At 40.1% G+C, this 14,795-nt stretch overlaps 1 protein-coding gene across 1 annotated transcript; it reads right to left on the bottom strand.

The window, feature by feature from the left end:
- Nucleotides 1-107: 107 nt before the first annotated feature.
- Nucleotides 108-13,503, bottom strand: mylk2 (myosin light chain kinase 2). The gene is made up of 18 exons (XM_035522257.2): nt 13,406-13,503; nt 12,670-12,975; nt 12,201-12,277; nt 11,461-11,548; nt 10,250-11,276; nt 9,949-10,121; nt 8,632-8,734; nt 8,330-8,423; nt 8,120-8,229; nt 7,537-7,678; nt 7,378-7,448; nt 7,147-7,275; nt 6,473-6,544; nt 6,214-6,294; nt 5,392-5,524; nt 3,401-5,254; nt 1,893-1,977; nt 108-167 (listed from the first exon to the last, which is right to left on the bottom strand). The coding sequence occupies exons 2-16, from the start codon at nt 12,935-12,937 to the stop codon at nt 5,174-5,176; spliced, it is 2,649 nt and encodes an 882-aa protein (XP_035378150.1). The 5' UTR covers nt 12,938-12,975; nt 13,406-13,503; the 3' UTR covers nt 108-167; nt 1,893-1,977; nt 3,401-5,173.
- Nucleotides 13,504-14,795: the final 1,292 nt, after the last annotated feature.

Raw genomic sequence — 14,795 nt, 5'->3', positions numbered from 1 at the left:
CCAGAAAATGTTGCTTTTACATTTTGCTGCACAAATTTAATCTTAAGAACCATCAGCAATAAAATGCAGGAGAAACACAATGTTGCTCTGCATTCTTTTGTGACCCACTTACTAACAAACTGCCACCCTTGTCAATATTTGAAGGGTGATTCAGGGACAGCAGGTACCTGCATGGAAATATGAAAAAGGGAGGGGGGGCAGGATTGGGGAAGGATGTAGGGAAGGATGTAGGGAAGGATGTAGGGAAGGATGTAGGGAGAATGAAAGAAGGGCAACATCAAGCTTGCTGAATATCTGGGGATTTGGGCCAAGGATGTCCCACACAGGCACTGCATCACTGAATACTGCCAGAGGGGAAAAGGTTAATCCTCACATGACAGTCACATGATGCTGCGATAACACCTTAGGAAACACAGTCATGAGGTTACAACACACATTCTTTCAGTCATGTTTTCCCAGGCTAGGGTCAGTCCCTACACATTTCCTCCACTTTTACATTCTAACATCCTCTGCTTCACAAACCAAACCATATTTCTGAATCATGCTACTAACACACTAAAAACTAGAGGCTATAGATCACAAAGCTATATTACATGATTGGTATGGATATGCTTTGGAAGAATAAATGCAAAATGGAATTTTGAACTTGAACCTTTACCTCACTGAAGTGAATTTTTAAAAAAAGTTAACTTCTGAAATGGCTTCATTAGAAGTTCTGTAAATATGCAAATGCAGAATACCACTCAACCTAGATGAGAACATCTGACCACAAAAGTCAAAAGGAAGTGTCACAGCTTACATGTGTGCATGCTTGTATGTACATGTATGGAGTTTTACGCTCGTCACCAAGGCCTATAACCAGAAGGCCAGAACCAAAGTCAAAGCCAAGGAGAAAGAAAGACAAAGTGTAGAGAGTGCCAACGCTGCATGACAATTCTAACTTCTATTTATTCAACTCTACTCTGTTTAAGTAAGGTGATCTTTTCACTGCACACATGAGCTTGAGCTCAAGAAACAGACAGAACACATTTTTGTCTATGACATCAGACTTGCATGATATGCAATCACATTAGCCACAAAACTTGAAAACAGTGCACAAAGCCAGTTATTTGTTTTCATTATTTGTTGGAACACAACGGCACTGTTTAGCTTAAATGAAAAACAATGCCTCGTTCTACATGTTGGAACAAGGTAATTCAGCCATTCTTGTTAGATCTAAAGAGTCAAGGGCCAACAGCCTAAAGTCCATATTAACCAGCACTGTTCTAAATATAAGCAACAAAACTGTCCCTATGGTGTAAAGAACAGTGATGAAATAACAGTCTTTTGGTGTAGTGTGAAATGATAAAGCCATAGAAACAACATTCACTGCTTTCTGTGTACACTGACAGACCATTGCCCTACTGGCATATTAGTAATGCAGTTATGAGTCGCTGGACATCCACCCGTGTTTGGAGTGGAAGAAATTCTGACTCATCATCTAGAGATTTAAACCGTCAACAAACAATGTATAGAACAACATGGATTCTTTGTAAATTGTGCAATTTGTGGAAATTATTGTGCAAAACATGTTGTGCAGCTTCAATAAAGAGCCACAAAATTTTATGCAAAAATCAACAGAACAGAATGTCTGTTTTTGTGTAGTTGTTGCAGGAACAAACAGAATATGAAGGTTCTCCATTTAAGTCAAGACAACTGAGATGACTTATTTCAGAAAGTAAATTCAGTTAATGATCTGTAAAACCTGCAGAGGCCATTAAGGACTTGAAGAGTTACTCAAGACCAACTTCCACCATCCTTTCACAATAGAGCTATGAAGCACACAAGGCCTAAATGACCAGGCAAAAGCAAACAGCCATTAATACCAGATGATGACAAAACTGAGCACTTACCCAGAAGATAAAGTTAAAGAAAAAGAGCAAGAACTTCACACACTTCATTCCCCCTTCCACAGCCATTGTGCTTCAGATTGAGAGTCTGAAAATAAAGGCAAATTATATCAGACATACAAATTAGCCTGGATTTCTTACACCATGACTACTGCAGAATTAATTGGATTCTGTGGAGATTTCAACGTGGACCTCAGTAACATGGGCATACACGGCACTCTAGAACCCCACATCACTCCTCTGAATATGATTTACTCAGACAGAAGACTTAGTTTGTTCAGACTTCCAGTAAAGGGCCAGTAAAGAGCACTTCAATCTATAGAAGCTCAAAAAGTACAGAGATGTGTTACCGGTTGGCTTCTAATAACCATGTTTAAGACCTCTGCATTAGAAATATTTGGTTTTATTAAAAAACAACTCCAAAGCAGAAGGTTGGTTTGACATATCCATGTGAAGGTATATTAATAAGAAACAGATGGTAAAAACAAACATATGGCTACAGGTTGGCAGTTTTGAAAAGTAAACAGTCATTTGCCTCATGTCTGATCCAGTAAAACAATGAAGAGTATCTTAGATCTACAATTCACTTAATAGTTAACTTAAGTTTTCATTTCCACAATAACTTTCTAGGTCTAGGACAAGAACATTATAACTTAGAAAACACAATCTGAAAACTACATGAACTGTGCAAGAGGCTAAGTAACTAATACTATACAGATTCTTATTTTATCGAGTTCATGTGGAAATCAAAAAGCTGAAAAACAACCCGAGATGAAGCCAATACAGGAAGTTAAAAACAAAAGAGGGACAAAGCAGAGTGATTAACCTGCTGGGAGAGAACTCCACAAACAGTTTACCATTTACACTGTCTTCATGTTGGGATTGTGCATACTTAATGATTTATACACTCACATTATACATAATGACCTGTATATATCAAGCCAGGTTTCTGGCGTGATGTTTATGTGCGCTTGCCTAGCAACAATGTGAACGTTCGACAGATATGGTAATGTTAAAAAGAAAAAAGGGGTTAAATATCACTTAAAATAAAGAGTTATAAATGTTAGAATTTTCTAAAGCTAGAACCAGAGATGTAGGTTAACGTTTCACAATCAGCTCAAAAGGGTAAATCCCCCATCTCTCACTCAATTCTGAATACAACCTACGAAACTGTGGCCGACGGAGATATCGTTTCGTTTTTAACTTATAAACATCGAATACGAGACCAAACGAAACATTTAAAAAAGTCACTTCATTTCTCAACCAACTTTGCAGTTCAAGTAAAAACACAAGAACATGTTGTAGCTTCCAAGAGACGCGCTTATGACATCTTCGCAAACCAAATACTTTTCCGTAAACGTCGTCAACCTCGAGTGAATAAACTAATGTAAGAACAAAAAACGAACAGAGATGGCCTGTCAGGCGCAGGTTAACTTTATTGCTGCAAATGTTTGGATGTTACTAAGAATTACTACAAATTACTACTACTACTACCAAAGCTCAATACTTACCTTTTTATATAAACGTCGGTGTATTGAAAACACTGCAAAATGGTAAATAATAATCCTTTTGTGATCAGTCGACAGCTCAGTCAGTCAGAACGCGTAGTCTTAACTTTCCACCCTCCGCTACTAAAGTAACGTGACTATGTCGTAATGTTTGCTTTTCAGAAGGCGGCGATAATGCGGGGTGGAGACTGCTCAGACTTTTTTGTTTTGGGTTTTTTTTTTTTTTGTATATTTGGTTTACACCAAATTCTTGAGGCGGAGAGGCGGGATGTCTGAAAACTATAATATCTATAGAAATTACCTATAGGATAGAAACCTTATTTCGCTAGAAAACTGTCCATTAAGCTACATCATGAAAACACAGGTCAAGTACTCTCACTGATGTATCCACAACGGAGTTCGCAACCTAGTTTCATGAGAGCTAAGGTTATATAATTACGTGATTATCATACCCTCTTCAGATGATCAAGGTTTTCGGAACCATGTTGTGTCTTGGGTGATTTAATTAGTAATGTACAAAGCCATCAGAAGAATTCTTACTTGTGGTTTAGCATGAAGAAGTGACACTCGGAAATACACGACTCATAGCGATTCATGCCAATTCACTGTAATCGTTTACTGAAAGATTTCTTAGAAGTAAATGAACACATCACTCAGACAAAACCTCTGCGGAAAGGGAACATTCTATAAACTAATTCTGAACATAAGCGCGCTTCCGTATGGCGCAGTTTAAAACCAGTGGCAAAAAGCCAGCAGTTATGGGCTACACATCTTAATCTCTCATTTTTATAGTAGACTACAAGCAATGCAGCCTGACTCTCATAAGCATATGTAAGCAGAGGTTTTAAAGTTTGTTAGATTATTATATCTGTGTTGAGCTTTAGTGTGAATTCACACTTAAGCCTAAGTGTTAATTCGCTAGCGAATGTCCATTTTCATATCATACAAAACGGCGCCACGTTGTCGTCATTTCGAACATATCGTTTATGTATTTCTGTATATTATAGCTTTAAAAGGTAGAATTTCTCTCTAAAAAGATTGAGCGGCCACTGTGAATGAAAAATTGTGTTATTAAAAACAACTTAGAAATTGGTTATGTACAATTCAATGAGTCTAAGTATATAAAATCAACAAAATTCATATCCTAATGAAAGGCATTTGAATCAGTTTAACAAACAATTCATTTTAACAGTAAGACATTGTCTGAGTTTAATCTTAAGCAAATCACACATCAGTCACACCATATTTAATAATAACAAAATGAAGTACTGTTCCTGAAAAACACTTTATACCTTATTTATGGTAAGCTTGCTTTGTTTTTAATGGTGTTTCTTTTTGCTTACTTTCTGTTGCTGTAGACTAAGGGTATCTTTAATTTTTGCAACCTTATCCCTACAATTTCTTAGTAAAACCCATGTGATATATTCATTACCATTTGCCACGAGGTATTTGCAGAAGAAAAAAAAAAAAGCTGTTCTCATTTTTTCACATTCCTATCTTTTGCAGTACAAATCCTGTACACAAACATGGTGCCTTTCTATCCCTGTAATCCAGGAACCCTTCTATTTTATCAACTCATTAAGATAACATTGAGGTTTGTTTGTCTGTTATGCTTGAGATGACCATGTCTACCACCTGTTTAGCCTGATGTCCAGTGTAATGGTGGTCTATCGGTGTTAAAAGCCTTACTTATACAACCATGTTTCATCTTGTTAATTAATGACCAAGCATACATAATGAAAAACACTACAAGTGGTATATGTGAGCAGAGGCTTTTCAGACTCCCAGGAAGGTAGGAGACCTTGGACTGCAAATCTTCTTAAATCTGTTGGCTGCTGCTATTGCAATATAGTTTTTCTGCAAAGGCAACAGACAGAGACAGAGACAGAGAGAAAGAAAGAGAGAAAGATTAATGTAGGAGATGGGAAATGAGTATAAAAAGAAATATGTAGAGATAATCTTTAAAGATTAATCATTTTTCTTTAGCATCTTGCCTTCCATAACCGCCTGGCCATGTATTTCTTGAGGAGAACCTGCGACTTCAGAATGATATTACTGCTCTTTGCTTTCTCTGATATGTTGTTCAGCCATGGGTGCTTAAGACACTGAGTAGCACTGAGACGACCACTGCAAAGCAGAAACACTTAGAGAGATTAATGTAATACATGTCCCAGCACACTAAAACCAAAAGCCTTAATCCATGAATGTGAGGACCTGACAGTTATACCCCAGTCCTGCATGGTCACCACACTGTAGTGTTTACAACAGTGGTCACCAGCCCTGTTCCTGGATATCTTTATTCCCACAGAGTTCAGTTCCTGGCTTTATCCAACACGAATCCAGCAGTCCAATTGACAGGTCTTTGAGGACTGATTAGCATTCATAAGCAGGATCAGGTGTATTGGATGAGGGTTGGAGCTAAACGTTGTGGAAAAGCATATCTCTGGAAGAGTGGTGATGACTATTGCTAGAGTTCTTGATTTATCACATCGGGTTTATCTTGGTTCATCACATTTATTACAGAGCCCTTCATGAGTTTAAAAGGGTGAAGGACAAAAGTGTTCAGGGTGTAATAGAAGAGCCTCCAGGCAATTTGTTTGACTGCAGTGCAGGGTTCTCTGGAGGGCCCTGTGCTACACAGGCTTCACCTGCCCCCTCTCTGGAGGGCCCTGTGCTACACAGGCTTCGCCTGCCCCCTCTCTGGAGGGCCCTGTGCTACACAGGCTTCACCTGCCCCCTCTCTGGAGGGCCCTGTGCTACACAGGCTTCACCTGCGCCCTCTCTGGAGGGCCCTGTGCTACACAGGCTTCACGTACCCCCTCTCTTTGATCAGCAGGTTGGAGACAAAGTCTTTGGCCTCAGCTGACACATGCTCAAAAGCATCGTCATCAAAGTACCTGTGCAGGGAAATATCATACACAATATCATATACCTTTAAATGAAATATCACATGACACCAACATACAAAAACAGTAGTGCTATTTTTCATAAAGTAAAAACCTGAGATCAACTGACTGTGAGTTTAACTACACAAATGAACATGGAAGCGTTAAAGAGGATATGTATAACCAGTACCAGTTGACTGTTAGCACGTTGTTGAGAGTCTGATGGTCATCATCACCCAGGAAGGGAGAGAGTCCACTTAGACTGAAGGGCAGAGGAGAACAGGTTAATGCCATTATTCTGAAGGGAACTAAAACTACCTTCAGACCACAGCAGAAACACAATGCCATTCATTGTCTGTCCATCACTGTCTGTTACTGTCTGTCACTTCTGTTCATATATTCTGCATATTTTGTTGCTCTCAGACAGTTACATTTATTTATTTCATTGAATGGTATAGAAGCAATATACAAAATTCTCGGTTTAGTCCATAAAAATCCTCAGAGCTTATGATTTATGTATGTAAAATGATTGATCGATGGATTAATTAAAGCGATCATATTTGGGGGGGGGGGGGGGGGGGGTTAATGGCTTTTTACTATTAAAAATGATTGTCCCTTCCCTTGCTCCAAAATACATCAGACTGGCATTTAAGTGACATCATCGGGACCTCACTGGATGACCTGTATTGCCAATCCACAGCTTTCATCAGCATCTTGGTGTACTCCTGGCTTCTTGCAGCCTTCTCATATCTCCTATAACTATAGCTCCTCTGGATCTTCAACAAGATTATCTTAATTTACTTTGGTATTTGCATAAAGTATTTGCATATACTTTGGTATTTGCATAAAGAGTTGTATACTTACAGCATGTATGTTACGACCCCTATGGTCCACATGTCTGTAGGGAAGGAGACAAAGTCAAAGTTCACCACCTCCGGGGCCAGAAACTCTGGTGTTCCAAATGAGACTCTGAGCTTCTCTCGAGGTTTGTACCTACAGCACGGAAAAGCTGATCTGATCAAAGTAACCAAAGTCACCAGTTCTCCTGCATTTTCTCCCACACTTATCTTAGCGTGATCAACACACATGCGCTACCTTCTGGCAAGCCCAAAGTCAATTATCTTGATCTGATGACCTGACCGATTCACACAAAGGATGTTCTCAGGCTGAAAGTAGAGCAGGTCGTGAGCAATGCTGTAGCAAACTGCACTGGTGTTACTCACAGTTCTTGAGCACTGTAATAACAAGGCCTACCTTTAGGTCTAGGTGAAGGACATACATCTGGTGCATGTACTGGACTCCCTCGCAGATCTGCTTCACAAACACCATGGCGTCAACTTCAGTTAGGGGACAACTCTCATCCACGATCCTCTCAAACAGCTCCCCTCCCTCCACACTGGCAGTAATTAAAAAGTCATGACAGCTTATAACTCCCTATATCAGTTGGGCTATCACTGACTTCTTGTATTATCCCAGGACGTTGTCATTATAAAACCATATCCATAACCTCGCATCATACACCCAGACTAAAATGGCAAAACTCAAAACTGATTGTTGATAAGAAAAGTCAACACATACTATTGTTACATCATTAAGTTTTGTGTCAATTTCAATGTGAATGTTTTTTTAAAAGATAAACCAACTCTTTTTTTTTTTAACTTGTTTTACTTATTTGCCTGTGGCAAAAAAGCTTAAATAGGTAACACACAATTTACCCATCAACTTATTTAAAAAAAAACACTTTTCACATTAAAAATCCACCTAGGTCTTCTTTTTTGTCTTCACTAATTGTCTTTATTTGCTTCAGCAGTGTAATTAAAAGCCATGAGAGACTCACTATTCCAGGATCAGCACGACTTGGTTCTTAGTCTCGAAGGAGTCGTAGAGCTGCAGTATATTGAAATGACTCAGCTGGTTCATTGCCTGGATCTCATTCACCGCCATTTCCTGCACAACACGGGAGGTCCGAAAGAACACTCCTGTTCATCTTCATACAGTTCAAAGGGACTGAGAGCAAGTAGATGACCTCAAAGAAAATGTCACTCACCCTCTCTTTGGTACTTCTTACACTGATGATCTTTGCTGCCAGTCTCAGCCCCGTGTTATTGTCCGTGCACTTGTGCACTTTGCCAAAACGTCCACTGAATGAATGGAGAGCACTGTGTTTGACATGCTTTTACACTGTAAAACAATCACCCATCTGTAGCACAACTATCCTTGTCCCCTCAACAATTACATCACGACACTAGCACACAGCGTCTGCTACTAAAAGAGGCTTCAGTAAATGGGTGAACGTGCATGTGTGCATGAATGGCTGTGATGAAAAAGTCACTGGAGCACTCTGCTCACCCTCCCAGCACGTCTGTATGGATGCTGAAGGCGTCCCCTGGTGGGTTGGATCTCAGGGACACACACCTGTGTGGAAAGGGTGCCGGCTGTGGAGGAACATCATCTGCGGAGAGCAAGGTAACTCTTGCCATCACTCGCACGCAAATGCGGCGTCCTGAATGAGACTACAAATAAAACCTGGTTTGTTTGTGCCATTTGTTTCAAATTATCTGCTAATTGCTGGGTACAATGACACAGCAGTGTGCTAGTGTTGTTAAACAGGCACTCTGTTAATGACGTGGCAACAGTGTTTTTCAAAGTTGGATGAAAAGTCAACTAATTGCCTAATTGATATCCATTAGCTTTCTTTTACTATGGGTGATATGAACTGGATTTGCACATGAATTGGATTTGCACATGAATTGCATTGAGTATCACTGCTTTATAGTTTCTGGCTTCTGCAGTGGGGTTTTGTGTGAAAGCAAAATGAGGCGGCATGTTGGGTATGCTGACACCTGATCCAGGACACTCCATCCATCCCACTGTGTCACAGTGTACGAACAGCTGCAGGTAATGCTCAGGGCACAGTGAATGTGGCTTGGGAAAATGGATTACTCTGTTCTGGATACCATACATCTCTAAGGTCATATTCAAAAAGCAAACCTCGACCTTTAGCCAGAATACACACACACACACACACACACACACACACACACACACACACACACATTTACACAGCAGGCTGACATTCTGAATATCAATCATTCATTTTGTGTAGTATTTCCATCTCAAAACCCTTATATTTACAGTTAGTCAGACCCACAGTTAAGTATACAGACAAAATTCTTTGAACATCAACCATGGTACATTGCTACATGGTTAATTAGTGGAAACCTCACATAACGTCACCCTGTTATAATGTGGAATGGGTTCTGTTGATTTTCTCAGGAATTCAGTGTTGCAAGAACACAGCTAGTCCTGATACAGGTCTGAAGGTACAGCATAGATAGAAATGAGGAGTTAAAACTCCATGTTGTCTTTTGAAAGTTAGGAATAATGGCTAACCCTGCATAAACAGGGCAGATGGGAACATTACTGATGGAAATATATGTATGAGTGGACAGTGCATTCTGTAAACCAAATCTACAAATCACATCTCTGTTTATTTTCCTGAGACGTCAGTCTAGTAATACATTGAACAGCAAGACCCCTACCAGGAAATTAGACTAATGGGAAACAAGCACAAAGCAGCACAGACGTGAGTAATCCTGCCAGAAGCACGTCTCACTCACAATGTGAAAAGGAAACATCAACATTTCAACCACTTAAGCCACGCACCTATTATTTTGAAGCATGTTTTGGGGGGTGTCTTGGTCAGAGCCTTGTTTTTATCTTCTGCTGCATTTATTCTAATCTGAATACCCCCAGCCATGGCGGCTGTGGCTGCAGGCTTCACCAGTGGTGGCGTGACTGTGTGAGCAGAATCTGACTTCCCTCTGAGGCCTTGAAACCTATTTTATAGATAAAAGTAATATTCTGTGCGGCTGAGGGCAATGTGTGGCAAATTAAGCTAAACAAAAAAATCACACTTGATTGTTCAATTAACCTAAGCAGGGTTTTAGGACAACTGGGCACATACCTGAGGGAGACACCTTCAGCTACTGCCCCAGGGGCTACCACGGCAACAGTGCTCGATGGCAATAACGTACAGCCTTTTGTTGCCAGCGGATTTGCTGTTTGGGAATTTGTGGTAGACTTGTCGAAGGTTTGCAACGTTGCAACGCAGGCATCCATGTTTGGCACCTTGGGAGGTTTATGGCTTGCTGAAGCTCTCTCAGTCAGCAAGAGCAGGGACGCATTACTGGGCTTGGAGGTGACCGAGACTGAAGTCACTGCTGTGAGTGGAGTGGTCTGTCCCGCTGTCTTTGGGAGGTGATTTCCGTGTAGTGTTTTATCTCCTGCTGCTGTCATTTTTGCTGCTATGCCATTTATCTGGGCCGATTTTGAGTCCGCTGCTAATGTTTGGGGTGACAGTACATTAGCTGAAGACACCCCTGTGACTTGGGATACTGTAACAGGAACACCCAAACTTGCCTTTTGTGCATTAAGGACAGATGGTGGTGGTGCTGTGATGTCTTTTACAGTGAACTGCGGTGCATTCCTGCTCACAGAGGTGAACATTTTGGGAGCTGCGGTTGTCACAGCAAAAGGAAATCCAGCTGTTTTTGGCATTTTCTGATAGGGCACCAGTACTGTAGGTCCTGCTACAGCAGCACACATGGCTGTACCATTAGAGAAAGATGCATCACATTTTCCAGGATCAACCACTGCGGTCACCTTTGCTGCTGTTTGCGTCTGTGATGATGTGATGCTTGGGTTTGTCATATTTGTAACAGTTATTTTTGGTACAGCTATTGGTGGAGATGTAAGCGCCTTTGAGGTCACTGCAGACAAGCAGAGACCTACCCCTGCTGTTATTGAACTTTGTGAGCTTGATGACAGTGTTGCTTCATCTGTTGGGGTCATATGCAGCAGTGCTGATAAATCTTTTTCAACTTCTTTTTGTGACTTAGGCTCATGCTGAACTTTGACCTCTGCTGGGTCACCTTTAAGCAAGCACCCTACTTCTTTCACTCCCTCCCCTTCACTGTCTTCAATCAGGATGCCTGCAAAGAAAACACACCTCAGTTGGCATCTAACGTTTGTCATTTTATGATGTATGTATTATGATGTATGTTAGCTATTAATTATTTTTATTTGCCTTGTATGCCCCAGAGGCATACAAGTTCTGTGGTTAAACATTTCTGTGTCAAATCCCATCAACATCAAGTTAATGAACAAATCAGGTACCTGTCTGACCTCTTCCATGGGGCACGTTAAAATCAGGTTGTATTACTTTCTGATCTTTAGGCACATCAAGCCGCACATATACTTCATCCTGTTATTGAGGGGAGACATGACCAGTGAGCAAGCAAATTACATGTATGCAGTTAGAAACTGAATTATGATCATTTACCTAAGATGTTAAAGTACTGATGAATTTGTACTTTCCAAGTGTTTTCAAATCTTAATACTTTTATTTTTACTCAGTTGAATTCACGTTTTAATTAAATTAAATTTAATTAAATTTAAACATAACTATGTTTTATTCAAACACAATTAATCACTAATTCCTTTTGTGTTAAATGTCAATATCTCTGATAATGACAGCACCATAGTTACTTGGATTTTGTTAATACCTCTTGCTTTTACGGTTCGTAACTTTATCTTAGACAATAATTACCTTAAGATAATAATAACAGACTTCTAACAAGCTTTAGTTCCTGTGGTGATAGATTCTGTTTGTGCTATAAAGTTACACTGCATTGTAACATCCCAGTACATAAGTACTTTTTATTTTGACATGACACATCTTAACCCCAATCCCCTTCAAGTTAACCCCAAGTTCATTTTTGGTAAGATGCTTACATCTACTTGAGTTATTACTTCATTGAAACAGCAATACATCCACTTGAGTACAGCATTGATTACAGTTCAAAACCATGTTGAGCGTCAAAGCCAATGCATGAATGTAATGAACTTGGACTCACCACTGAGGCTCTTACAGGCAAAGATTTCCTTCTTTGCAGAGCTGCCACTGGCACTGACATATTGTCAGACAGTCTCTCTATTGTTTCAGAGACAAAACAACATAAAAAGCTTAATATAGCATCATCAGGAAACTTATTTTCTTTGTAATCTTAGACAAAGACAAAAACAATATAAAACAGGTGGCCATTGTAGCATTACCATGCATAAATATGATCAATTATCAATCAAAGCTATATTCTGCATATATACAAGGATAGTTATATCATAGTTGTACATTAGCATCGTTAATGAAACATACGAAGCTGAAAGTTGAGGCCAACAATGCAAACGCTCTCAGTGAGAGCAGACAGCTAAGCTTATTGCTGTTGTACAAAGACAAGTAAACCTTTGTGCACTTCTGTGCAGTTATAAACATTGAGCAAATAGAACAACAAAAAAACTAGTATTGCATCTCTTCAGTCAACATACCGCGTGCTAGCTCTTCCAGTGAGGTCCTCACCTCCATGACTTTCCTGTCCAAAGACTCGAGGAGCTTGGCATGAGCTGAGAGCTGGCTGGCTGTGGCTTCCTGCTCCCTGCTGTGCTGGCTGCACATGGCACACATGGGGCAGCCGCTTTCTCCACCTGCAGAGCTCCGGGACAAGAGCTGGTCCAGTTTACGGTGCAGGCCATCCATCTTGGCCTCCAGGGTGTCCAGGTCATGGGCGGGCAGAGGGGGCCACCTCACAGAGCGCATGATCAGCCAGCACCGAACAGAGCTGGCAGCAGTAAGGCCTTTTTATAGGCAGTAAACAGGTGTTAGTGGCACAACAGAATCTTTAACTGTTATAACCTTTAACCTTTGAACCTTAAAATAAAACATTTTCTAATGAATTACATAAAGAAGTGTCACTGGAAACCCTATCCTTTTGACCTTTAATATTAGAAAGAAGCCATCCTCTGGGTGCAACTGTACAGCGAGAGGTTTGTTTTCAGCCATTAATATAGACATTTGTTTATACACAAAGATAGACATGCACACAAAGCCCAAAATGACCAGGCATAAGTTGAAAACAGTCAAAATGATACAATGTCTAATCAATCAAAACCATGACACCTCTAAATAAATCAGCACTTTCTCACAAGCTTTGTGATAATAATAATAAAAAAAACAAAACAAAACAAAACAAAAGCACAAACATGCACCTGAAACTCAAACACTTACCTGTAAAGAGAGAGCGCTTAGCCTAGTGTCAGGACCTCAGGGTGGAACCGTGAAGAGAGGGGCCAGAGGCACCAGGACTGGTACACCCACTATAGCTGCCAAAGTAACAGCCTGTCAGATTCCTTCTTTATCTGAGTCTTGCTGCCACCACACCAGAAATAGGCAACCCAAGCAGGGGGAGCAGGAAAGGGGGTTTGTGAATAGTAACCGATTACCAAGGAATGCAAGGCTGTCATGGGCAAAGTCATGAAAGGGGTGTGCAGTTTTTCCACAGAGCTGGAGAAATGATCAAGCAAAGCCCAGGGAAACCACAGACCTGTGAATGGGGTTCCTCGTCTTACAGGATACATTGCCAATGAACAGTTTTTTCAGGCAGGCAGTTTTGAATCCCTGATTATCTCTAGTCACATCTCATCGGTACAGTCTGCTGGCTCTGGAGCTCTGGAGAGCCCAGCAGAAACAGGCCTCCAAACCAATTATTTTTTAACTATTAAGAAAGTGTGATCGTAAAAATGTAAGTAACAGGACATTTCAGAAAGAGGTGCTTCATTGGCTGTACTATATATTTTGTGGCATCCACCACAAACTTACAAATGGAAGAGCAGAGAGGGAACATGGTGAAGGTTCCCAGGATGTAATGCGATTCTCTGCAGACTTACTAAGCTGAAATGTAATGTTTAATCATTGTTCCCGGGGCCATTTGTGTTTATGATTATTCAACTTATGTCTGTTTCCTGTTTATTAATGCTAGAGAGGGGTGCTGCCATTATCGAGTGTAACCTTCCACCGTTTTCCCCATTAGAGTAGGCCTTCCTTGTTCTGCTTTTCTGGCTGTATTCATTTTGCTATAAGTCTTCATGAAAATGAGTTAAAATTAACATATCAAAATAACCACACATGTAATGAGTGATACTTGGGGCTTAAACAAATAGGTAAGCCTCAAGCTTTTACTGTAAAAAGGATTTTTGGAACAAAATAAATGTTTCCTCTAGTAACACTAATTTTTATTTTTTTTAAAAATGTAAATTCCAAAAATATTGGAACACTAAATTACAGTATTTAGTCCTCCAGAGAGAATTACTCAATTTCTTTTTGCAGTGTTTAACAAAGTTGGAGAACACTTCCAACTCGCTGAAATTCTTGGGTTTTCTCTTGTGAACTGTTCTCTTTAGTTAAGACCACAGATTTTCTATTGAATACAAGTCTGAAGACTAAAAGGGCCATTGAAAAATCTTGAATTTGTGTTGCTGTAAACATGTCATGATTCTGATTGTTTCAGGTAATTCTCTTGTTGGAAGACACATAACACAGCACAATTTCAACTTTCCAGCAGAGGCAACCAGATTTTTAACTTAAATGTTCTGGTGTTCAATTGAATTCATTGAACCTT

Source organism: Electrophorus electricus, chromosome 24 (genome assembly GCF_041902795.1).
Source record: "Electrophorus electricus isolate QZ-2024a chromosome 24, ASM4190279v1, whole genome shotgun sequence".
NCBI classification, from domain to species: Eukaryota; Metazoa; Chordata; class Actinopteri; order Gymnotiformes; family Gymnotidae; genus Electrophorus; species Electrophorus electricus.
Note: the sequence above shows the minus strand (reverse complement) of the source record. Positions and strands in the feature narration are given on the sequence as shown.